The sequence below is a fragment of the Asterias amurensis genome, chromosome 8 (assembly GCF_032118995.1).
Source record: "Asterias amurensis chromosome 8, ASM3211899v1".
Lineage (NCBI taxonomy): Eukaryota > Metazoa > Echinodermata > Asteroidea > Forcipulatida > Asteriidae > Asterias > Asterias amurensis.
Genome location: NC_092655.1, coordinates 595,063 through 621,404, shown reverse-complemented (window position 1 = coordinate 621,404; position 26,342 = coordinate 595,063). Strand labels below are relative to the sequence as shown.

At 37.9% G+C, this 26,342-nt stretch overlaps 3 protein-coding genes across 7 annotated transcripts in view; 2 read left to right on the top strand and 1 right to left on the bottom strand.

Moving 5' to 3' along the window:
- Positions 1 to 2,197, top strand: part of LOC139941176 (mixed lineage kinase domain-like protein) — a 29,258-nt gene extending 27,061 nt beyond the window's left edge. Inside the window, exons 8-11 of one of the 2 annotated variants that reach the window (XM_071937637.1) lie at positions 14 to 63; positions 756 to 896; positions 1,197 to 1,226; positions 1,586 to 2,197. In XM_071937637.1, coding sequence (XP_071793738.1) covers positions 14 to 63; positions 756 to 896; positions 1,197 to 1,226; positions 1,586 to 1,623 — 259 coding nt within the window. In that variant the 3' untranslated portion in view covers positions 1,624 to 2,197. The remainder of the gene's footprint in view (positions 1 to 13; positions 64 to 755; positions 897 to 1,196; positions 1,227 to 1,585) is intronic. The other variant, XM_071937640.1, reaches the window with a different exon arrangement.
- LOC139941184 (uncharacterized) overlaps positions 1 to 26,342 on the bottom strand; it is a 60,059-nt gene that overhangs the window by 32,315 nt on the left and 1,402 nt on the right. For 2 of the 4 annotated variants that reach the window (XR_011786552.1, XR_011786553.1), the window contains exon 2: positions 6,395 to 6,549. The exons of the other annotated variants lie outside the window; for them this stretch is intronic. The gene's annotated coding sequence lies outside the window, so the exon portion shown is untranslated. The remainder of the gene's footprint in view (positions 1 to 6,394; positions 6,550 to 26,342) is intronic. 4 annotated transcript variants of the gene reach the window in all.
- Positions 5,903 to 26,226, top strand: LOC139941178 (mixed lineage kinase domain-like protein). The gene is made up of 11 exons (XM_071937641.1): positions 5,903 to 6,041; positions 7,766 to 8,282; positions 10,152 to 10,199; positions 11,139 to 11,292; positions 13,237 to 13,340; positions 14,290 to 14,501; positions 16,787 to 16,926; positions 17,326 to 17,375; positions 21,163 to 21,303; positions 21,861 to 21,890; positions 23,318 to 26,226. Exons 2-11 carry the CDS (start codon positions 7,802 to 7,804, stop codon positions 23,353 to 23,355), a joined length of 1,398 nt encoding a protein of 465 aa, XP_071793742.1. The 5' UTR covers positions 5,903 to 6,041; positions 7,766 to 7,801; the 3' UTR covers positions 23,356 to 26,226.

The following is a 26,342-nucleotide window of genomic DNA, read 5'->3' as shown; positions in this document are numbered from 1 at the left end:
AATCTCTTTACAGTTATGGAATTATAATGTGGGAAATAGCCACTGGACTCCGACCATACGAAGGTAAATGATCTTGATTGTGAAGAAATTCTTCAGGAAAGCTTTTTGAGACATCATCTTTAAATCCCATGAATAAGTTTTAAAATGGATATCTTTTTATGAAAAAAAAACCAGCAATAATAATAATAACAAAAGGGACCTTTAGTACAACGCGTAAATCCATCATGGTGCTCAAAATATTTTGCCCCTGGTCATTACGGCATTTCAATCCTAAACAATCTCAGCTCCCTGAAGAATACAGCCTGTGCTGTCAAAAGTTAAGTGGCACAAATACCAAAGCCTCAGATCACAAGAACCATCTCTGCCAAACACAGGTACCCTTTTACACCTGGATGAAGAGAAACAACTGTGTTTTGCTCAAAAACAACTTCTAGTCATTCATGACAATATAGATTGTTGGGATTTGGGACTACTTGCCCATGTATTTGTACACAACTGTGTTATTAGTCTTCTTATAATGTGTTACATGTATACATGTACAGATAAAAGAATGAATACATTGTCACAAGCTAGGAAAGCTGCCAACATAATATCGCCCTAATTATTCCGACGGATATCACTTCATAGATCAGCAATTAAATCTCAGTATTTGTAATACTGATTTATTAGAAGAAACTCCTTATCAAAACATTTGCACACAATTTCCAAGATGATCAGTACTGTGAAATTCTTAAACAATTGTTTTATTTCCCTAGGGAAAGAGTACGAGGAAATTGAGGAATTCGTTAAGCAGAAGAACAGGTTACCCTTTCCCTCAACAGTGACAAATGATGGACTTAAAGAACTGATTGATAAATGCCGGAGCTTTCGCCCTATGGACCGACCGACATCTAGTGGTAAGTAAACATTTGTTGTGCGCCCGGCAGAAAGAGCAAAAAAATGTTTGAAATACATGTGCAAAATTCGTACCTCAAAAAAAAAAAAAAAAAGAGTGAGAACATCTCAGCATTTTCTCTGTCAGTTTAATAGTGACGGTTTGAAATTTAAGTTCTGCATTGAAATGGAAAAACATGTCTGCGGAGTAATTCTAGCACCAAACATCTAGTGGTCGCTTGTAAGTTGTAAGGCGCACCAACTTCTTATGAGACGCTGTCCATTTTGTTTCATTGAATGCTGTTTTACTGTCCCTTTTTCAGAGATCGTGGACACCCTTGAAGGCTTGAGAAGTAAGTGTGTTTGTCATGTTGTCTTAAAGGGATGGTATACGTTTGGTGGTAACAACTTTTGGTTAGAAGCCTAATGAAGCTTCCGATACAATAGAGTAATATGAGAAAAATTCCATTTATAAGTAATGTTGTGGTTTTGTAAATAATATATCAGTTTTTATGCCCAAAATTTGAATCGAGTTTACTGTCAGTACTACTTCTCAGATTGTGTATATTTCTTCCTGCGTGGTCAAACCACTCCGGACCTTTTGAAATAAATTTTACATCTAAACTTATATGAGATTAAAACAATCTGCCTGGGTTCAAAAACGTCAGGCCTGTTTAAATTTGAATAAAAAATTCTGTACTTCTATCCACAGGTGACATCGAAAAATCCAGTGGTGTATCATGGCAGTAAGGTGACTAGCCTGAACCTCTGACGTCACACTTCGAGACTCATGAATAACGTCAGAGATCTGCATTAAGCCAACATTAACCCCAAAGCACCTTTTGACCTCGCACTTATTTTCACATTGAGACTCGCAGTCAAATCCTAGGAAAAGGTTTATCCATTAAAACAAATGCATGCTATGCTGCTGAATGCAGACGATCGAAAGTGCAGCTTTCACCTCAGACCAATCAAAACACAGATATAGAAAGCTTATACGTCACTGCAGTTCATCCTATGAAATCATTGTATCCGATGAAGGCATTGTATCCCATGACATCACTGGTTCTGTAAAACCAATACATGTACCTGTCTTAAAGTCACCTGGAAGTGGTATTTTTTCAAAATAAAGCTTTTGTCACTAATAATATGTGTTTTGATGAGTGGAATGTGAATAAACAGTTAACTAAGGTTTTAAAAAATCAGTTCTTATGTTATTTACAAATTTAAGAGTAGACCCCGACCTGAGAGGGCGCTGTTCGTGACGTCAATCGAGGCAGACTTTGCCTGTAATGCGTAGAGTAAACACAATTGCAAAGTACATGTACGGCAAGTCGTGAGTTTGTAAGTAAAAAAAAAAAAAACTTTTTGAAATGTACCAACTCACGACTTGGACGTACATGTACTTTGCACGTGTGTTTACTATACGCATTGCAGGCAAAGTCTGCCTCGATTGACGTCACAAAAGGGGTAGGCGGAGTCAGCCCCCAAACAACTTTATATATTTTTTAAACATATAAATCGTGACAAACAATTACTAACAAAATTGTTTTATTGTTCGTAAGCATATACTCTTATGTTTGAAAGAAAAAAATTCTATTTCCAGGTGACTTTAAGGATGGACCAGTCTATAAGGTGACCTGCATGCTTGTACAGACAGTTTAACAGTGCATGTAGTGTGACATCATTGTTACTTTTGGTTATGTCAGTATCAGTGATGTAGGTCCCAAAATCGTTCTCAGTCTTGTAATGACCCCCCAAAAAAATCAACTATTTTTATTCAAAATCCTACTCTCAAAATAATAGCAATAAAACTTGGAAAATATTATAGAAGCTTTCGACATAAAAAACGCTGAGTATCATAACGTCGATACTAAACCGGCTCTTTTTAGAGCCAACACTCACCATTAGAGATTTAAACATGGTTGTACATGTACCCGCATTTATAGTGTCTTCTAATTATTTCTCCACACCTTGCAAAGCTTCAAACAGTACTAACATAATGTTACTAATGCAATTAGTAACGTACATTTCTGTATTGTAATTGCCTATATATGTAATATACATATTATGTAAATGTTTGCTGCTTCTAAAATAGTAATCAATAATTTAAGTGATTACAGAAAAATATAATCTTTTACTCTCCTCATGTATGTCATAATAGAGAATTACATTGTAGCTCAGAGGTTCATTATTGTCAGAATAGCTGGCTCTAGTATAAGGAGTCACCAGCAGTGAACGATTTCCCTTGTAATAATTGAATAGCAGAGCAAAATGCTACACAAAATGTTTTAATGGCTATCTCAGAAATCAGGATTTGCTACAGTTGTACTCAATATTGGCATTCAATGTGCACAATACTTATTAAAAGTGTACAATCAGCTCTTCATGCTGTGTGGGCAAAAGTTTCTTTTGAATCAGTCAATGGCCCCCTGATGTTCATGGGGGGGGGGGGGGGTCAAGCGGGGCAAAGACATTATTATGGAGCTATCTTAGTAATATCAGCCATGCATTTGTGCATCTTTTGGATCTCAAATGACAGGCAAAAGGTGCCAGCCTTCGCTATAGGGTCACATGTCCACTATATGTGGTACAGAATAAAGGTCCGTTAACTGCGATGCTCTCTCAGAGATTTGTAAAGCTTTTAATGATTTGTAATTAAGTTCCTCCTTATTTTTTTTTTTTTTGACAATATTAATATTATGCGCACATAGGCTGGGAACAATGGATTTCTCTGATAAGTCTGCTGCCACATAACATCCCAAATTTCCCCCCAAAAAAATCAATTTGTGCATGATATGTGGCGTTAGAAAAAGTATTTTGTGTGTTTTAATTTTGAAACATTTGTCAAAACGTTTGAGTTTTTTGGGGTAATAATTAAAATACGGGAATAATTAACATTTTACTGTTTGCTGTTACATTGTAATTAGCTAATGTTAGGAAAATTCAGAAATTATAAGCTGTTAGTATGCATCAGTAGTTAAATAATGAGCGTAGTTTTTTCTGTATTGTAATTGCTTACTTATGTATACATGTCGCTATTTGCTGCATCTAAAATAGTAATTACTAAAATTATCTTATAGATCCAATCAGTGTATTAACTGATTATTGAAAATATGATCCTGATACTCCATTCATATACATGGATGTCATAATAGAGAATATGTATTGTATATTGTAGGTAAGAGGTTCATTATTTTCAGAATAGCATTCTCTAGTCTAAATGGTGTTATACTTAGTATATAGAGGTGTACCTATAGCCTTAATCCCGAGTGGGTAAAATTGTCCTTTGAATATCACAGTTAGTGGCGTGCAGATTTTTGTTTATTAGGGGAGGGGGGCAACCAGGGGGCAAAGACATAGAATATATTTATTGTATTATCTATGCATAATGTGCATTTTTTGATCTCATGAGGGGCAAGGGAGTCAACCTTTGCTATGGGGTCATATATCGTTATAATTATTTTGGGTTCCTCCTATTTTTATATGTTTTCTTGACAAAATTATGCACACATTGCTAGAACAATGGATTTACCTGGTAAGTCTGCTGCCACCTAGCATCCAAATGGTCCCCCATCAGGCGCGGATTCAGGATTTGTTTAACCGGGGGGCACAACTTTGTAGTCATAATACTTTGATTTTTGCTCAAAGATATTTAAGGGGTGGGGTCCAGGGGCGAAGCCCTGGTGGGGGTCCAGGGGCCGAAACCACCTTGAGGGAAGGGGGGGGGAACGTGCCCCCTGCCCCCCCCCCCCTGGATCCACGCCTGCCCATTAAAAATCCATTATGTGCATGATGTGTGGCATTAGAAAAGGTAGTAATTTTGAAAAAAATTTCAAACTTATCCAAACTTATCCATTTAGTCTTTTGACTATCTCGGGTTAAAATAATAATAATAATTAAAACGTGGTACTTGGTAATAATTAACATTTATTGGAATAATTAACATTTGCTGTTTATAGACATGTTCAGAATCAGAAAATATAAGCAATTTTTTTTAGTGTAGCGATATGAACGTAATTATTTCTGTAGTGTTATAGACCGATTGCGCTGCCATTGTTTACATGAGATCACATGACCTATAATGGGTATAAAAAAACAAAGCTACACAGTAAAGATGGACCATATAATCGTCTGTATTTCGATATTAATAACACTTTTAACCAAAAAGAAAGCCCTTTTTACAAAGTTGAATGTTGAGACATTGATTTAAATCACATTTGCTGTTTTACGGATATTTGAAAAGGTCACTTTCTCATCAAAATTGTTGGCATAGATTTGTGCGTTGGACAGTACACTACAAGTTTAAAACCCACTCCTCTCCAGAGGACAGGGGCATTGTTTTTTAGGAGACATAGCATTGTCTTTAAGACATAACAATGAATGAGATAGCCACAGGTTAATATTTATTATAGCGCAAAATTGTTGTAAGCAATTTCTTTTGAAAAGTAAAAATAAACATTGTCAAATATCATCTGCCTTATTTCAATTTTATTTCAATTTTTTTTTTTATGTTGGTTTTGATAATTCGTTAGTATATCTTATTAAACAAATAATAAAAGTTGAATTTAATCAATTTAAGCAACCTCCAATAATAAAAAGAAAGCTACATCAGCCATCAGAAGATAATTTAAACCTAGAGCCTCCAAAATGAACCAAATAAATTCCCCAGGCAAAAATTGATTTTGGCAAACAGGGCCATGAAATTGGGCCTACACTAGGACCCAAACCCACACTCCCCTGATATATCAAACCCCGAGTCAGTACGCTTACAAAGCCAAGGTAACAAAAGTATTGTCAAAAGACTTCAAAGGCAGCACCACATACTCGTTCAGAATGTGCATGTACTTTTGTCCCGATTTCTTAACATCACCCACACACGATTCCCGTATTCAATGGTATATATATATATTTTTTTTTCTTCTGTTCTTTCATTTCATGCACTGTTGCCCAAGTGTGACGCACCAAATTTTTTCCCACCGGATACAGTACAGGAAATCCTTGCCATTAGATCACATCAGAGCACTCATTGCAGTACAAGATAATAATAATAATAATAATAATAATAATAATAAGACTTGTAATGCGCACATATCCACCCTGCTGGCTATTGTTTGATCGTCTGATCTTCCGACTGCTGTATTTTCTATCTCACAGTGATCTGTTGGGTAAGCGGTCTACTTTCATTCAGAAATGTTCTGAGTTGTGGGGTAGTGTGGGGTAAAATTTTAATCTGAAACTACATGTAGTTGAATTGCCATTTCATGAGCACAAAGGGGTTTAATGGTCGGCCTTAGACAAATAAAGAAACATTAATTTTCAAAATGCTGTGACGACATCAAAATGCTTTATTTTGATCAACTTGATGTAAATTTTCAAAGGCCTGGTTAAATAAGTGGTACCCTAGAGGTTTGATTAGTTTGTGGGGGCTACCCAAGAAGCAAGTTTGACTATAGCCCTCAACACCCTTGATGAAACACAATTATAAAAATGAATCACTAAATTCAGTAAACTACCTTACCTGTGTCTGGAGAAGATGAGGAGAAGTCAAGATCCCTGTCCAGTACATCTGTTGATCTTCCCCATCCTTGTAGTGGGACATCCCAACTGTATGGATGGTTTGAATACTTCACAAGCTTGCCAGAACTAGATATGATGGACATCCATCGCAGCCATCTGAAAGACAAAAATGACATAGAGCAAGTCGGATTTGAAATTTTGCATGGTGGAAATAAGATATATAGAAGAGTTTGCGGTAACACCATGTAATGACTTTCTCTATATGAGTTGGGGTGGTTCTGAAAAGAACCGTTGGATTAACTGGACATTTCGATCAGTATGCTCTGATCGTCTTCTGGAGAATGGAGCAAGAGTTGATAAAGGTACACTGAACTGTTTGATGGATGCCACACTTGCATCTGTCATGAAGGCTGGCCGGTGCAAAAGGAACAAATTATCCCACAGCAAAGAACAAACTCTGTATTTTGACTTTAAAAGGATGATTCTCTTTTGGTTATTAAAAGAATGCATGTATTCAGACCTTTTTAACCCTTCTCTGTCCATGGGATGGTAGGATCAGGGGAAAGGTACATCTTTGCTGAGACGAGTGCATTCACCACACCATGACTACACTGAGAGATGACAGCCTGCACCATAACTAACACGTCTTGTAAAAATTACTAAAATTACTATTCCCCCAAGATTCCTCCCAGCTGTAAAGAGTGCTCTGAGCTGTAAAAAATGCCATTGAGGCTAGCCAGGAGCAAGGGGGTACTGCATGAAGAAGACACATTAGAAATATAGCAGTGTTGCATCTTTCGACAGCCAGTACATTCCCCCAGAGTGCTCTGAGCTGTAAAGAATGCCATGGAGGCTAGCCAGGAGGTACTGCACGAAGAAGACACATCTAGAAGTTGCATCTAACCACAGCCAGTACATTCCCCCAAGATTCCTCCCAGCTGTAAAGAATGCCATGGAGGCTAGCCAGGAGCAAGGTACTCTTCACCTGAGTATTTTGTGAGGACAATCCAAAAGCGGAACCTACCTTTACCTCCCTTCCGAACAACAAAATATTAGTGATTTAGTGTCTTGCTCATACGGACAAGAGACCAGGGCCCAACTTCCTGGATCTGCTTATTGCCGAATTTGGCGCTTATGATTACAATTGTCCTCTTAAGCAAAGACTGCCTTTGTATAGCATGGAGTACATTCAAGCAAAGATTCACTGCTAACAAGTGGCCATTAGCAGAGCCATTAGGCCCAACTAATCCATCACACTCCACTAATAAAAAATACTAAGACCTTTAGTGCAGTACGTTTGACTGCAAAACCATGCATGCCACAAACTACGATTCTAACCCATTGTTGTTTACAATTCTCTTCCCTTTTGCAGTTTCCATCTCAGAGAAAGTAAGAATTTATCATCAGAATGGTTGACATAATTGAGCCAGCTAGTATGGTCCTTAATGTGATCAAGGAGATATACACCACCGTGGAGAAAGTGCAGTCCTTTAAGCATCGTAGTGAGACTCTTAAAGGGCGGATTGCAAAATTTACACCAGCCATCGAGAAACTCACCACCATCGATGAGAACAACAAAATGAACAGTATGGGTCCGGGGAAAGCAGCAGTGGAGAGTCTGCTGGCACTTGTTCAGAATATTCAAGATTTCCTTGCCACACTTACAAATAAATCCTTCTTCAAGAAGTTACTAAATGTAAATTCAATTGGAAAACGGTTCACCGATTTCAGTGAGCAGTTGGATAACAACGTGGGCGATTTTCAGTTTCTTGTGGTTGTGCAGATAGGAGAGGAGGCGTTCACTCGCATTAAACAAGATGAAGAAGACCATGCGGAAGATCTGAAATATCTTCTTCAAATCACACAACAACTCGAAGGACTACAATCGGGTACGTCAGTAGTAGTGCTGGGCGAATAGTGAAATTTTGTTATTCGGATACCGCTGGCCAACTATCCAAAATTAACCGGATACTCGAATAGTTTTTTCGCCGCTAGAGGGCGCTATTTAATAAAAAATAAAAAATAAAAAATAATAAAAATATTTTTTTTTGCCGCTAGAGGGCACTGTTAGTTTGTGAATGAGATCATGTGGGCGGATTGATATAAGTTTTAGACAGTGTCACTCGGTTCATTAATAAAAATGACCGGATCTAATTTAAAGATGGCGATTTGCTTTTTCTTTTGATCGTGATTGACGCTACGTGAAGGAAAACTTTTGTAATCTTTGAACAAATTACGTCAGAAATGTCATTGTTTTAACTCTTCACGGAGGTGAGCATGGTTAAATACTTAATATATGCTGTTTTATGCTGTTTTAATAGAAGTTTCATAAGAATTCAGAGAAAACATTCATGTCAGTTGTCGCCCGACGTCCGCAGATATTCGGATATTAAAGAATATCCGGTTACTCGGTTGTAATTACAGAAATATCCGGTTTGTAAATAGGTATTCGCGCCCTATGCGGATATCCGGTTAAGAAAAAAAAAGGCATTCGCGGTTACGGATAGGAAAACCTATTCGCCATTAACCGGATATTCGAATAATTCGCCCAGGCCTAGTCAGTAGGTTCTTAGCTTAACTTTAGGGGGGGGGGGTATACACAAGAATACAGATTGGTGTTCTGTTCGGTAAAAACTTTTCTTAAAATCTTTTCCTGTCGACCTTTTATACCCAAGGAAGTGAAACTCCTGAACTAGGAAGGATGAGAATTCTTGTGAATCACATCTACTCGGGTCAGGCAGACTTTTCTCCATAAGCTATTGTGAGATCTCCGGTGGGTAGTGCTGGGCGAATAGTGAAATTTTGATATTCGGATACTGCTGGCCAACTATCCGAAATTAACCGGATATTCGAATAGTTTTTTCACCGCTAGAGGGCGCTATTTAAAAAATAAATTAAAAAAAATTAAAAAATAATTATTTTTTTTCGCTAGAGGGCGCTCTTCGTTTGTGAATGAGATCTTATGAGCGGATTGATATTAGTTTTAGACAGTGTCACTCGGTTCATTCATAAAAATGACCGGATCTAATTTAAAGATGGCGATTTGCTTTTTCTTTTGATCGTGATTGACTCTACGTGAAGGAAAACTTTTGTAATCTTTGAACAAATTACGTCAGAAATGTCATTGTTTTAACTCTTCACGGAGGTGAGCATGGTTAAATACTTAATATATGCTGTTTTATGCTGTCTTAATAGAAGTTTCATAAGGATTTAGACAAAACATTCATATCAGTTGTCGCCCGACGTCCGCGGATATTCGGATATTAAAGAATATCCGGTTACTCGGTTGTAATTACAGAATTATCCAGTTTGTAAATAGGTATTCGTGCCCTATATGCGGATATCCGGTTAAGAAAAAAAAGGCATTCGCGGTTACGGATAGGAAAACCTATTCGCCATTAACAGGATATTCGAATAATTCGCCCAGGCCTACCGGTGGGCACATTATGCTTTCAACACTATTGTGTTTGTTATTATTTGTCTTTACGACTGAAAACTGAACAGTACTGGATATAGTGTCCTCCACACCTCAACAAGTCTAATGGGGATTAAATATAATGACAAAACTGGGAAATAGTTCTTGTCCTTTCAAATTCCACACATTGCTTTAATTGCTTTCTATATACTGCCTCAAAAAGAACTTTAAAACTTCTTAACTCAGTTGCAAAGTTGTACTCTGCACCACATTAAGACCAAGCTCCTCAAAACATCTCGTTATTCTCATTTGTATATTATTTGCATTGTTTTCTTACAAACAGGTCAACAACAAATCATCGATGAAATAAGGAAAACGTCTGGAAAATCTGGTAACATTACATTATTACCTTTAGACTTTAACTGTCATGCCAACTTGACCAGGCTCCCCCCTTTGTGCCCAGAGTGTTGTTAGGACTCATACTTGAGTACTCATATCCGATATCATAATACTTGGCACACTTTGACACTTTGTATTCAGGCGCGGATCCAGGGGGGGGGCCCAGGGGGCACGTGCCCCCCGGGTAAAATTTGAAGAAAAGAAAAAAAAGGGGGGAAAAATGTTTTAATACTTTTTTTTTATAACTATTTTACTCAAGTGTGTGTAGTGTCTTTTCCCCCAGCAGCAGGATGGAGGTTTTTTTTCATTCTATGCCTATAAATTGTTTTTTTTCTACCACTTCGCCCCTGAACCCTAAACGTCGATGTTACAGACATTTTTCCAGTAAACTTACAAGATTTATATGGATCTGATTTCCAATCAGAGTGTGTCTATTTCTCGGTTCTAGGCACATGGAGGCATGGTTTTTCACCCAACAGAACGCCAAAAGCTCAGAGCTTCAGGGGGCTTCGCCCCCTGAACCCCACCCATTTTTGGTTTACCCTCTAATCAAAAATCCTTGTTGCGCCGTTGTGCCCCCCGGTTTAATAATTCCTGGATCCGCCCCTGGTATTTGTAATCAATCCAAGTACACAGATACTTGAGTACTACATGTATAACTCACACAAACCTCAAAGACCTACTTGAACGAAAACAGCAGGGTGTGGTCTTTGCTTAATTCATTTAAAATGTTTTCAATCAATAAGGAAATTGAGATGATTATTACAGATTGCATTTTGAATACCCTTATCCAGTGCTTTGATGCAGCATGGAGGTATAGCAAAGTAAACTCCCACGCATAATGTCAAAGTATTGTCATGTACTCATTACCCAAACTAATTCCAAAATCATTAACGTTTTTTTACTCAGTCTATCTTTTTTTAATGTACAGAACACAATTTTTACCCTGGACAAGATGGTGGACCCAAAGAAATTGACATGCGCAAGCTAGAAAATAAAACATTCGAGCTATCTGATGATGAGAGATTCGTCTACAAGGCTTCGTACATGAAGGAAACGGTCGCCCTGAAGATTTATAAAGAAGGGTATGGCAAGGGATGAACAATAAATCAACACACGGGGACGGGGGTAAGGGAAGATGTTGGGTACAAGCCGTTCGAAACAATTCTCTTTCCTACTACCCCCCCCCATCCTTTTTAGTTGGTCCATTCCATGTTTGTACATTAGGCCATTAACTGTTTATTGTGCATTTATACCAAAGATCCTTTTAGTTGGTATAAGTAGCTGTTTGCAACAACTATTTTTTTAAATTCTTTGCAAAAGTTCAATGCTCTATAACCACTGCTTTGGTTATGAAGGAGATATTTCGTAACTGTTTTAAATAGGGAGGTATATAGCGGCTTGTAAACCAGACCAAAATGTTACCTCAATATGCACAGATGGTTCAGTACACACACGGTCAAACTATATAATACTTCTATAGTAAACACCAATGAACATTTTAAAAGACCCTGGACACTATTGGTAATTGTCAAAGACCAGATTCTCACTTCGTGTATCTCAACATATGCACACAATAACAAATCTGTAAAACAAATTTGAGCTCAATCGGTCGTGAGATACTAATGAAAGAAAAAAACACCCTTGTCGCACCATGGTCACACGAATTGTGTGCTTTCAGATGCTTGATTTCGAGACCTCAAATTCTAAATCTGAGGTCTCACAATCAAATTCGCGGAAAACTACTTCTTTCTCGAAAACTACATCACTTCAGAGGGAACCGTTTCTCATAATGTTTTATACTACCAACCTCTCCCCATTACTCATTACCAAGTAAGATTTTATGCTAATAGTTATTTTGAGCAATTACCAAGTGTCCACTGCCTTTAACCTAGTGAATTATATTTAATAATACAATCAACGGAAAAGGAGCTAATAATGGTGAATAATTATCTTCATCTCAATTTCAATTCAATTTAATTCAATTTATTATTCACATCACATTAAAAACATGATAATTGCCTTCCAGTGTGCATCAATAGACAATGATAAAAAAACACAGAATTTCAAACAATAAATATAAATATAAACTACAGGTGTAAAAATATAAAAATAGAAACGGGACAAAATACACAGAGACAAAGATATTGTACAGCGTTTTGAGATTGTTTTTATGTAAGACGCTATATTAAAAATAAATTACTATTATTATTAAATAAAGAGAATCAATGTGTGGTGAAGAGGTTTTCAACTAGTGGTTTAAACCCAGAGAGGCCTGGTTCTTGATAATTTTACTGAGACGAAGTCGAGGAAAACTATCGAGAACCAAGCCTCGGCGGGTTTAAACCACTAGTTGAAAACCGATTCAACACACTTTGATTCCCATTCATAAATACCTTTTCGGTCAAAAAACATCAACACTTGTTGGTCAAAAAGTAAAATAAATGCAAAATTTTAAAATTTTCAATTATTTCTTTCAACACAACACCCCTCCAGCTATGAAATGGTAAGACCCTCGGGTAAACATCTCCTTATAAGGAGATTGCTGTGCGCGTCGCGTGTATCGCGTGATGTGGCGCGGTTGGTTCAGCCGTTGCTCTCGACCAATAGGAATGAAGAAACTGTCTTATAAGCACAGGTGCAAGCTTGCGTGTCACGCCCATGTTTCAACACTTTTTACTGGTGTAATATCATCCGTTATAACACCCCCTAGTGATTCCCTCTCGACCAATCAGAATGGATAAACTGTCTTAGGTATTTATGAATATTATTTACAACCACCCAAAAAATTAAAGGGGAGATTACAACAACAACAACAACAAACATAAAAATCACAAAAGAAGAACAATGAACCTGGTGCCAGCAAACCAGGAAAAGCAGAAAGAGGACAAACCAAAAAATACTTCCACAGTGTGTCATAATACTATAGTAACCCAACTTTGCTCACCAATTATTTTCTGCTCAAAGAAGAAATAAAAAACCTTTATATTCTTAATTTTTTCCTTTTCTTCAATATTTCATATTTGCAGATCGAATTTGAAAGAAGGTTATCTCTTTCGAGAAATAAAAAATCTCATTCGCCTCGACTCCAAGAACGTTGTTCGCATTTGGGGTGTGTGTAGTATCGCAAGAGGTGAGATCTTCAATTGCTACGTAATTAATTCCCTTGAGCAATCAAGCACATGGACTCAAGCTAAATGTTTCTGATACATGTAAGCAGATTGTGTGGGAATCCTAGAATTCTCTACACAGAAATCCCTGTGGGAATCCTAGAATTCTCTACACAGAAATCCCTGTGACACCGGGCCTACTATTTTGATTTATTTGCATATATCCTTTAAAGGCAGTGGACACTATTGGTAATTACTCAAAATAATTATTAGCATAAAACCTTTCTTGGTGACAAGTAATGGGGAGAGGTTGGTGGTATAAAACATTGTGAGAAACAGCTCCCTCTGAAGTGACATAGTTTTTGAGAAAGAAGTAATTTCCCACGAATTTGATTTCAAGACCTCAAGTTTAGAACTTGAGGTCTTAAAATCAACCATCTAAACGCACACAACTTCGTGTGACAAGGGTGTTTTCTTCTTTCATTATTATCTCGCAACTTTGACGACCGATTGAGCTCAAATTTTCACAGGTTTGTTATTTTATGCATATGTTGAGATACACCAACTGTGAAGGCTAGTCTTTGACAATTACCAATAGTGTCCACTGTCTTTAAAACAAAATACGATGATGCACATACATAAAATACCATCAACATTTTTGTTTGTGGTCACACATAGTCTCATCACATAATTTGCTTGCACACGGCTACATGTAAGGTTTCACATTCACAATAATATTGCATATTATGACAACATTTGTTGTGTTTACTTGGTTATAGTCATGGTTTCATTATTAAGTACTGAAAAATTAACCCCCTACTTGAGCAAAGTTTTGGAAATCCTGGCGCCAAGTTGTTTTGAAAAACACAAACACACGCAAAAGGATTTAATCTACTTCCCCTTCACTTAAAAGAACCATCTGAAATTGGAAATTTTGTGTACTGTTCGTATTTAATTTTTTTTTAATTCCAGAGCCTATGATCATTATGGAGTATATGGAGCGGGGCAACCTTCGTCATGTTCTAGACACCACCGACCCAAGTCTGCTCACATCTCAAATGCGCATTCAGATGGCTCTGGATGGCGCCCTCGGACTTTATCGCATCCATAACATGGACCGAGCCATGGTTCACCGTGATCTGGCAAGCCGCAGGTTTCTCGTCAATGCCAAGTGGGAAGTGAAGGTGATCTGTCATTTAGCCTTTTGAGTTTTTTCACTAACTGAATTAAAGGAACACATTGCCTTGGATCGGTCGAGTTGGTTTTTGAAAAGCGTTTGTAACCGTTTTTCATAAAATGCATATGGGTAGAAAGATGTTGTAAAAGTAGAATACATTGATCCACACAAACATGCCTCAAAACTGCGTGGTTTTCCTTTTACCTCGTCGACTAACACGTCGGCCATTTATGGGGGTCAAAATTTTGACTCCCATAAATGGCCGACCGTGTTGGTTCGCACAGTAGAAGGAAAACCATGCAATTTCGAGGCAAACTTGTGTGGATCATTGTATTCTACTTTTAAAACGTCTTTCCAACCATATGCATTATATAAAAAAAACGGTTACAAACGCTTTTGTTTTGACCAACTCGTCCGATCCAAGGCAACGTGTTCCTTTAAAATTCATAGTCAAACTGTTGCTGAGCGGTCAAGCGCTGGACTCAAGCTCTGGCGTTTTCGATCAGCAGAGCGTGGGTTCGAGTCCTGGTCTTGACAATTAAAGCTGTGTGTATTGTTTGAGGCATGTAAAATAACCCAGTTACACTACTAGAAGGGGTTTTCCAAGGTGTTTGTTTGGCAGTGGATGTCAGTGCACCGCAGCACCTTGTAGAACCTGAAGGTGCTACATGGGCCTCGTAGTATGCAGAAACTTAAAACGTGTTTCTCTTTGATCAAGCGCCCTAAGCACCTTCGATATTGTTTTAGATTAAACTGAGGCTTGTATTTATAATAGTCTGGTGCCATATACATGTACATAGCAATGAACCATGTGAGTATTTGAAGATCATGGTGAACGGGTCATGGCACCACCTGAACGGGTAAGCTACAAATGTAGTCTTCCACCTCTAGGACCTATAGTGACCTAGTGATTCAACTCCCGTTCTCATATGAGAGGTCCCTCAGCATATCGTGCAAACAAGCAACAGGCCGTATATAGTTGTTGGTCCCGACAACAGGTTGGGATTGCAGAGCACCACAAAACAATAGTTTTTTTGGCAATGGCACGGGATTGGCACTTGAGTGAAGTCTAAAGACCAGACAACCAATGAAATAGTACACACAAGCTATGAATATTTATAGTATGAACAAATTTACATAGACATTTGCATATATATGCAGAACCCTGGTTCGAATATGACACAGGGGCACCATTAATAGCCCACATAATCCATGTAAACTGCTCACAAGAAGTTAGGAAACTTTTTTCAACCAAATATATTTGTATTATTTATTACTCTCTTTGTATTAAGTTATGTATCAGTGCAAAGCTGAAGTGTTCCTCTTAAAAATGATACCACATTCGCAATGATGACATGTTGCTGGACTTGGCCAGATGCGAGAGAAAGAGACAGAGAAACAAATCAAATGTGCCAAAATTAGCAATTTTGTGTTAATGTAACAAACAATTGACACTGTGATTCAAGCAAGCAAGGCAACTTACTGATCTTAATCCACTCAGTAACTCAGTAACGAGTCTCGCAAATACCCAAACAAGGTGGTTTTTTTAAGAGATGGGGGTAATTGTGTGTGGTGTTCTCATTGGTGCAAATCTTTGTGTAAACCATTCATGGTTCTGAAGCTTGACCAGTTTGATTATTGATCATTACCTATTTGACTGTATCGGTAATTTTGGCACATTTGATTTGTGACTTTGCCTCATTGTCATTCATGTAGCCAATTTCAGCAACATGTAATCATTGCAAATGTGGTATCATTTTAAAGAGCAACACCTCAGCTATATATAACTCAATACAAAAAAAGTAACAAATGATAAAAATATACTTGATTGAAAAAAGTTTCCTTACTTTTTGTGAGCAGTTTATATAATCCACATAAACTATTATGTGGATTGTTGGGTTTGAGTATACTGACTCCAACAGAATAAATAAAATAAAATGAAATGTTGGACAGTGGACTTCATTTTCATCGTGGGATTGGTTGTAAAAGGACTACATGTATGGTCGCGACCCTGCTGTATAAGTCATCCACGAGACTGGTAACTCAAATGGTTATAAACGGTTTAATTATAAAAGCACAATTAATTACAGCCAGTGTTTTCACACACAAAAAATTCCCAATTGCCAAGTCCACGAAACAATTGATGTGCGGGCCACGAGAAAATCACTGGAAGGTCCAATTATTCAATGAATCCAGTCACCGGCCAAACAGGGCGTAATATGGAGGCACCCTTATCTTGTCAATACCCCTAGCTCTTACCCATGTCTGTTTTATTATTTTCACAATTTAAAGATTTCAGGTTTGAAGATGGCCAAAGCTAATGTTTCAGTATTCATGTCAGAACGAAGGATGCGAAGTCACAAGTGCTACATTAGCCCTGAGCGCATTGTGCATGAACCACTTGACATAGATGCGCCCATGGAGGTGTACAGGTACAGGCGTCATGAATTACCAAAAGAGTAGTTGGTTATATCTCTTATATCACCTAGATTCGGATCATGTTAGTTATAATATTGTTAATGGAAAATGAGTCACACAGCAACCCCCCCCCCCCAACACCACCAAATGTGCCACCGAAGTACATTCATTAGTTTTTCTCAGAAAAGCAGATTCACAAAGCAAACTCTAGTGTTCAACTTAAAACACAGTGTTGTTGCAAGTATGTATCAGTCGCGATACATATAAGCAGTGCCGAGTATTGTAGTGAAAACACTAATTATCATATAGTTTGGTATTATTTGTCTGGGATTATAGCATTCTGTGGGCTGACGGCAGGTTGCTGGTTATGGGGGTTCTCATTCATGTCATCTGTTATTTCAATTTCTTTACAGTTATGGAATAATAATGTGGGAAATTGCCACTGGACTCCGACCATACGAAGGTAAATGATTATGATCTTGATTGTGAAGAAAATCTTCAGGAATATTTTTTTTCAACATCATCTTTAAATCCCATGAACAAGTTTTTAAATGGTTTTATAACCATGAAAGTTTTTATAATAATAACAATAAAAGCATGCGAAATAAAGAGAATATTTTCCTTTGTGCCGGTAATTCCTTGAGTCGGACTACATCCCCTAACCTAGACCTCAAGGGTTTTTCTCATGATCTTCACTGTTCCCAAAAACCCGCCTTCTGCAACAAACATCCTCACATTGTCCCTATTTCGTGTTGATGTAACGTAGTTCCCCAGCAAGGTTTTTGTACTTTTGGATCTTTTAGAGCTACCAAATGTCAATGAGATGACACTTCTTCTTCTTATCTAAGGCTACAACATCCGGACACCTATGTTCTATATGATCAGTCTGAATGTTAAAGTCCCAGAGGATCTTGACCTCGTCGGTCTCTGCAACTTTCTCCAGCACATGGTCGTACAATTTTGCAGTGACTCGGACAACCCATTTTCGGACAACCCATTTTCGGACACTGATCCTCATCAATCACAATCACCTTGGCCAACTTGTCGTGTCTTCCTTTGTACTCAGTCTGGGCCATTTACACACTAACTGACAATATGAAATACAGTCTCCTCCGCCTTATTAAATATTCTGCACACATCCCAACCTTTCTGTTCCTCAAAAAACAACTGCTGGCTGTATGGTCATCCATATTATGAGGTTGTGATACGGGACTACTTGCCCATGTACACTGTGTAATATTCCAAGTCTTTTTATAAAGTGGTATGAAGAACAAAGACATTAGGCCTTTTGACACTATCAGCCTTCGATCAGTGTCGAACCTTATCCGGATAGGGTTCGTGTTGGTTCGGTAACATTTCAACACGGATACAAACAGCTTCGCTTTCACACTGGCTCTGCGCAAAATCAGCTTTTTGGTTACACTTGTATACTTTTCAATTGCGGATATTGTGCAACCGTGTCACACTGCAAGGTCTTACATGAATCGAAGTAGGACGCGTAGCTGCGCGAGCCGTTGCGTGGTGGCGCAAAATAAAGCGTACACACTCAACACGGATCAAAAATTAACCCGGAGGTGTTCACACTAAAACTTTCAATCCGTGTTGGAATCTTTGACACGGATAGAGATTTATCAACTCACCTCCCGGGCAGGGTCGTCTCCATGTTGAAAAGTTGTAGTGTGAAAAGGTCAGTGCACATTATCCGGATTGTTTCTGTGTCCAACACAGAGATTTTGTGTAGTGTCAAAAGCTAGGAAAGCGGCCATCAGATATCGCATTAATTATTCCCTAGACGCATCACTTCATATAGATCAGCAATTGAATCTGATTCTTTCTTACTGTTTCATTAGAAGAAACTCCTTCCTTAAAACATTTGTATACAATTTCTAAGAAGATCAGTTTGATGTGATATTCTTAAAGTCACCTGGAAGTGGTATTTTGTCAAAATAAAGCTTTTGTCACTAAAATATGTAACAATTGAATAAACAATTAACTAAGGTTTAACAAAATTAGTTTCCACGTTATTTACAAATTTGAAAAAAAGCCCGACCCGGCGCTGTTTGTGACGTCAATCAAGGCACAATGAATCGCATGCAGTGCCAACACAAGATAGTGACGCTTGGCGCAAGCTAAAAACGTGCCCTCAAAGTTGAAACAATACCTGAATTAGGCAAATCTTTCAGGTACCTTCTTCGACTTCCCCACTAGCTGGAAAAAATGTTGGGATGGCGTCATGTTTTAGAAAAGAACTTTTCTCTTCATGTCAAAATGTGTTCCGGATTTTCAAAGCACAACGGCTCGAAGTGTTTGCTGCACAGCGCTGGAAAAGACGTCGGACCGGACCACTTTGTAAACTGACACCATCTTTAGTTGTTTTGCTGCATCCAGCAGCAATATACCTGGTCGACATTGCCAGGAAAATGCAAGAAAAAAACTTTTTCGAAACGTACAAACTAAGCTTGGGCGGTGCCTTCGGTTACCCGGTTCTACCCGGTTCCAAATTGAAAACTGGAACCGCGGTTCCAGTCTTCGGCGGAACCGGGTACCCGCTTTTGTCGGTTCTGGCTTTAGATGACTCGGTTTTTATCCAAAAACCGAGCCCCATGACTCGGTTCTTACTCAGTTCCTATAAAAAAACCGAGCCCCAACTGCCAGGTGGCGCCGGTCCCAAACCAGACTCAGTATAATAGTAAGTCAAGTCCCGACCGAACGCACTCACTCAGCCAGACAGTGAAGACTTACAGTGCGCCAGAGTCAATGAACTCGGCTACGGTATATGTTTGCCAAATTTATTCATGTTTGGGGGCCAATCTTATTCCCTGGGCGGCATACAAAGCGAAAATTTAACAAGAAGGTATAACTTTGTATCAATTTAAGTCCTGGGCCATTTTATCAGGATAGGGCTGGACACAGTTAATTAAATAAGTTTGTAAATCTTATTGCGGACATTTGAAACCCAAGATCAGATTTATATAAAGATAATATTGTGTTTTTAAGACCCTGTGTAAATTGTATGTGTTTTCTCTGTCTGTCAATTCAAATCCTTGTAATTGTTTTGACAAAAAATACTATAAATTATTTCTTATTAAAATTCATTGAAACCGTTATAAATATAAAACAAGCAAACATTTAGCAGTCAGTCCAGCGGGGCTCTAACTTTTCCTCCATGGTCCGGCACTAAGACCCTTTTAGAAACCATAGCTTCGGCTTTGGATTTGGCCTCAGGCTCCGTCCTCTCGTCTGAGAAGCCCTTGGCACTTACGCTTACGCAAAAAAACAAGCTTGCCTGAGCCGAATCCAAAGCCGAGGCGTTGGGGTTCGATTCAAAAAGGGCCAACGATCAGCTCAGACGACGTCATCCCCGATATCTCCGCAAAATCTTAGAAGTAAACAACACAACGTAAAAGGGCCCTGCAGTATGTGTAAAACAATGTGTACCAAAACCACAAATCTGCCATCCAATCAGCACATCCAAGGGCAGTCCATTAAACGCTTGGGGAAGTAGTTTTTGTACAGTATCATGTTTCCTGATTCAGTTTTAAGTTTTTTATCTGGCAAGTTTATTTTCCTAATACTGGTTATTTGTCTTTCTGATTTGCCCAACTTAACTGTATATCGTTGTTCTTTCATTTTGTTTTTCTAATAAACATCTTTCTTTGATAAATGTTAAGAGCTGTTTTTGTTCTCCCCTAATTGTAATGGAGTGGCCCCAATCCCCCGGTCACCGACCACGAGTGCGAGTGTGTGTGTGTGTGCATGTAATAGCATGGAGTGGAGGAAAAACTCCATGACGTAGTTTAGTATGTATGTAGTGTACATGTACTGCACTACACACGGGGTGTTGTTTGTGACTAGTAGAGAATACAAGCTACTGAGACCGCTGTTTTTTTATTGAATGAATGGAACCGGGTATGTCTCAGAACCGAGCCTTTTGTTGGAACCGAAACCGAGTCCGAAATTTCTGGAACCGCCCAAGCTTAGTACAAACTCACGACTAGGACTTGAATGTACTTGGACGTACGTGTGGTCGATGTTCGATCGAGGCAAAGTCTGCCTTGCCTCGATTGACGTCACAAAAGGGATGGCGGAGTCACCCCCCACACAACTTTATTTATTGTTTTTAAACAAATAAATCATTAAAAACAATTACTAAAAAAAATATTTTATTGTTCAGAAACATATACTCCAATGTTTGAAGAAAAACAAATTCTATTTCCAGGTGACTTTAAACATTTGATTTATTTCTCCAGGGAAAGATTCCAAGGAAATTGAGGAATTTGTTAGGCAGAAGAAAAAATTACCCTTTCCTTCAACAGTGACAAATGAGGGACTTAAAGAACTGATTGATAAATGTCGGAGCTTTCGCCCTCTGGATCGACCGTCATCTAGTGGTAAGTAAACATTTGAAGTGCATCGGCAGAAACAGCAAAAGATTATTTGCAAATTATATTGCACAATTCTTACCTCAAACAAAAAAACCTCGCATGTGAACACCTCATTATTTTCTTGGTCATTTGAGTAGTCAAGGTTTGAAATTTAAATTCTGCATTGAAATGGAAAAACATGTCTGCGGAGTAACTCTAGCACCAAACATTTAAAAGTTAATAATACCCTATTTGTTTTACTTTGTTCAAGTCCCGGTCAGGGCACCTGTCCTTGATCCTTCACCATTATTATTGCTTTGTCCTTTGGATGGGACAATCAACCATTGGTCCTGTGTTTTAGTATTGGTATTGCGCATTAAAGGACCCAGAAACCCATGACGAAAAGTAGGGGTTACCGGTGTTTTTGGTTCACATAGCAAGCACCCACGGTATCGCTTTCCTCAGTGACTAACTACCTTTTTATGAAACGCTGTTCATTACCAGAAGTGTATTGTTGACTATTAACAAATACATTTGTTTATGTTATTGTTTCATTGAATGCTGTTTTACTGTCCCTTTTTCAGAGATCGTGGACACCCTTCAAGGCTTGAGAAGTAAGTGTGTTTGTTATGTTGTCTTAAAGGCAGTGGACACAGTTGGTAATTTCTCAAAATAATTATTAGCATAAAACCTATCTTGGTAACGAGTAAGGGGCCGTTCACAATATTCAACATTTTCATGAGCGTACAAACCGAGGCTGGGGGAGGGGGTTTTATTCCTGCCGTACGCTTTTTAAAATATTTTTAATGTCGATCTGTTTTTTGGCCCGTCGCCACTTCCAACATTGTTATCAAATGCGTCCGGACAAAAAATGCTGCGCCCGGAAAAACTTGTCGTCCGCCCGGACAAAAAATATCGCGCCCGGACAAAAAAAAACACTAGACCAACACAAACCACTGTTCCAACACACTGCATCACCTATCTTTTTGTGTATCATATAGTGTGCAGCGACTGGTACCCAGAAGTCAGCTATTTCGTAACGGCATTTCGCGTGCATTTTTCTCTGTGTCGCAGGGCATCCTGACTATATTTTGACAACAGCGTGATATTTAGACTTGGTTCCAATTGTGCGGTTTAGTTGTCCTGATATATTATTGGATGAAACAGTGCCCTCTCGTGGTCAAACATATGTCAATAGAGCGAGTTAGAGCGGGGTAGCAAATCTACGGGGGAATTATGCATGGCTGATGCAGAGAAATGACCGCACTCTCAGACTTGAAATCAAGTTTACGTGGTGTTAGGAGACCGATCAGAGATCGAAAAACACCCCAACGCAAATCTGAAACTCAAATTTTTTTACAGCCGATCGTGCACTAAAGTGGTTGTGTTCTTGTTGAATTGATTTGCGCAAAATTGTGTGCACAATCAGTCCATCTTTCAGGAATAGTTTGTGTAACTGCCGATCGTGCAGGAATGGTTTGTGGTTTATGCAATTGACTTATCTATTTGAGCATGAATATCTTGCGCAATTTGACAATAGTACAGGAGTAGTGTGCGCTATATGCCTATAGTGCAAGATTGGTACAGCATGCGCGGCAATTTGGAGATCGTGCATGAATTATTTGCGCGGTGAGTGACTCAGCGCGCAATGGTACTTTTATTTGCTATCACATGACGGACAATCCTCCAATCAAATGGCAAGGATCTGCTTGGGTATTATATAACAACTTTTGGTTAGAAGCTTATACAGCAGCTTCTGATTTAGTGTAAAGCATTCCACTTTAAGGTATTGTTGTTTTGTATAAGTTTTTATGCCCACAATTTGAATCGAGAAGCATCACTCTCAGATTGCGTATTTTCTAAATTCTTCCAGGGTGGTCATCACTACCACTACGAACCTTTTGAAATAAATTTTGCACAGGTTAGATTTATACGGTACATCTACATTTATATGAGATTTAAACAATTTGCTGGGTTTACAAAACCCAGGCCAATAGAAATGCTTGAGTTCGATTAAAAAGCTCTGCACTTCTATCCACAGGTGCCATCGAAAAATCCAGTGGTGTACCATGGCAGTAAGGTGACTAGCCTGAACCTCTGACGTCACACTTCAAGACTCTAGATTTCATCAGAGATCTGCATTGAGCCTACATTAATCCCTTTCTTTATAAGCACTTATTGACCTATCATTCGTTTTACATTACGATCTGAGTCAAATCCTATGTATACATGTAATGTAATATTCAAACAAATATACGCTGCTGCATGCAGACGACCGAAAGTGCAGCTGCCAAACAGCACCTCGGACCAATCAAAACACCTGGAAAGCTATCATGTACGGCACTGCACGTCTATCCAATGAAATTATTGTATCTGTAGAAGGCATTGAATCCCATGACATCACTGGTTCTGTAAAACCAATACCTGTCTTACGGATGGACCAGTCTATATCAAGGTGACCTGCATGCTTGTACAGACAGTTTAACAGTGCATGTAGTGTGACATCAGTGTTACTTTTGGTTAAGTCAGTATCAGTGATGTAGGTCCCAAAATCGTTCTCAGTCTTGGACTTGGTTCACTGGTAATGACCCAACATTTTTTTTACTATTTTAATTCAAAATCCTACTCTTAAAAATAATTGCAATAAAACTTGGAAAATATTATAGCAGCTTTCGATATAAAAAATGCATAAGCCTGAGTATTATAACGTCGAGACTAAACCGGCTCTTTTTAGAGCCAACACTCACCATTAGAGATTTACACATGGTTGTACCCGCATTTATAGTATCTTCTTATTATTTCTCCACACCTTGCAAAGGTTAAAACAGTACTAACATAATGTTACTAATGCAATTAGTAACGTACATTTCTGTATTGTAATTGCCTATATATGTAATATACCTATTATGTAAATGTTTGCTGCTTCTAAAATAGTAATCAATAATTTAAGTGATTACGGAAAAATATAATCTTTTACTCTCCTCATGTATGTCATAATAGAGAATTACATTGTAGCTCAAAGGTTCATTATTGTCAGAATAGCTGGCTCTAGTATATAAGGAGTCACCAGCAGTGAACGATTTCCCTTGTAATAATTGAATAGCAGAGCAAAATGCTACACAAAATGTTTTAATGGCTATCTCAGAAATCAGGATTTGCTACAGTTGTACTCAATATTGGCATTCAATGTGCACAATACAAGTCCAGTCTAAAATTCTTGCTATGCAAAGTTGCTGATCGAAAACATTCACTGAATACTTATTAAAAGTGTACAATCAGCTCTTCATGCTGTGTGGGCAAAAGTTTCTTTTGAATCAGTCAATGGCCCCCTGATGTTCATGGGGGGGGGGGGGGTCAAGCAGGGGCAAAAACATTATTATGGAGCTATCTTAATAATATCAGCCATGCATTTGTGCATCTTTTGGATCTCAAATGACAGGCAAAAGGTGCCAGCCTTCGCTATAGGATTTCGCTCTCTGTATTAACTATGCATTTGCGCATTTTTTGATCTCATGAGGGCCAAGGGAGTCCTCTGTATAAGCTTCGATTTTAATACCCCTTTTAAACTCCAAAACGGCTCTTTTTACAAAGTTGAATGTTGAGACATTGGGTCATATGCATAAAAACTAGTATTTTCTTTTACTTGAAAATTTCAAGTGTTTACTACCATCCATACTAATAAAAGGAAGTAAAAGCTTTTACTGGAAAGTATTTACTAAAATGCTAAAAGTATCTACTTTTAATGAAAAGTAAATCCTTTTCTTTTTAGCACTTACTTACGTTCACATGAATAAAAAGTAGAAAATACTACAAAATGCTAGTAAGTACTGGTAATTTTTCAAGGTAGCTCCAGAGCTACCTTGGACACAGAAGTAAAAGGCTTATCTGAAGAAATGAGTGTTTATGAATGTTCCTCACAGGGATAAATGTTTTAGTCCAAATGAAAGACATCACTGAAATATTAAATAGACACATGCACAGTGTTTCACAACAGAAACAATGCACATAAACTCAAACTGCTTTTAAACAAGTTTGTTTATATTTTTGCTGAGGATAAAATAAAACCATTTGTAAAAAAAACGTTTTGTATCAGTAAAGCAAGCTTTTTTAAAGATATAAAGCAATTTTTCGGCTCAGAAATGAATGCCTCGGTCATTTAGGCTCAGAAAAGGTAATTGTTTAAACAGTTAAATGCATTTCATTAGAATGTTGTTGTTCGTGTTACTATTAAAACTTCTAAGTTTAAATTAAATAGCTATGCTCATATCCAGCTCTCATCTTCTCTATATAGCAAAACCTTAACAAAAACGTTTTGATTCTGGGTGTCCAGATGAGTCGTCTTCATCAAAATGTTGTCAGAAAAAAAAACTCATGGCTAACTTGAAGATTTCTATGTTTCTATTAAATCAAATGCTGCTTAAGCTGTGTGTGTGTGAGCGCATACGTAGACGTGAATGGGAGTTGTAATACACAGGAAACCTTTTGTTAAAGAGCCATTCAGCCATGGTATATCAGAAGTATTTACTCCAAAGCATTAAGTGAATACTTTGCAGTAAAAGAATAGGTTTATTCATACAGAATTCAGAAGATGCTTTTACTGAATGCTTCTACTTGGAAGTTTATGCTTTTACTTTTTGCTGGTACTTGTCAGTAAATACTACTTTTTATTCATACAACCCATTGATTTAAATCACATTTGCTGTTTTACGGATATTTGAAAAGGTCACTTTCTCATCAAAATTGTTGGCATAGATTTGTGCGTTGGACAGTACACTACAAGTTTAAAACCCACTCCTCTCCAGAGGACAGGGGCATTGTTTTTTAGGAGACATAGCATTGTCTTTGAGACATAACAATGAATGAGATAGCCACAGGTTAATATTTAATATAGCGCAAAATTGTTGTAAGCAATTTCTTTTGAAAAGTAAAAATAAACATTGTCAAATATCATCTGCCTTATTTGAATTTTATTTCAAATTTTGCAAAAAATACTTTTTTTAATTTTCTTTTAATGTTGGTTTTGATAATTTGTTAGTATATCTTATTAAACAAATAATAAAAGTTGA

Coding starts and splice junctions, on each gene's coding strand:
- LOC139941178 (XM_071937641.1), top strand. CDS start 7,802: ATGGTTGACATAATTGAGCCAGCTAGTATGGTCCTTAATGTGATCAAG. Junction 8,283..10,151: donor ACTCGAAGGACTACAATCGG/GTACGTCAGTAG, acceptor TCTTACAAACAG/GTCAACAACAAATCATCGAT. Junction 13,341..14,289: donor TGTGTGTAGTATCGCAAGAG/GTGAGATCTTCA, acceptor TTTTAATTCCAG/AGCCTATGATCATTATGGAG.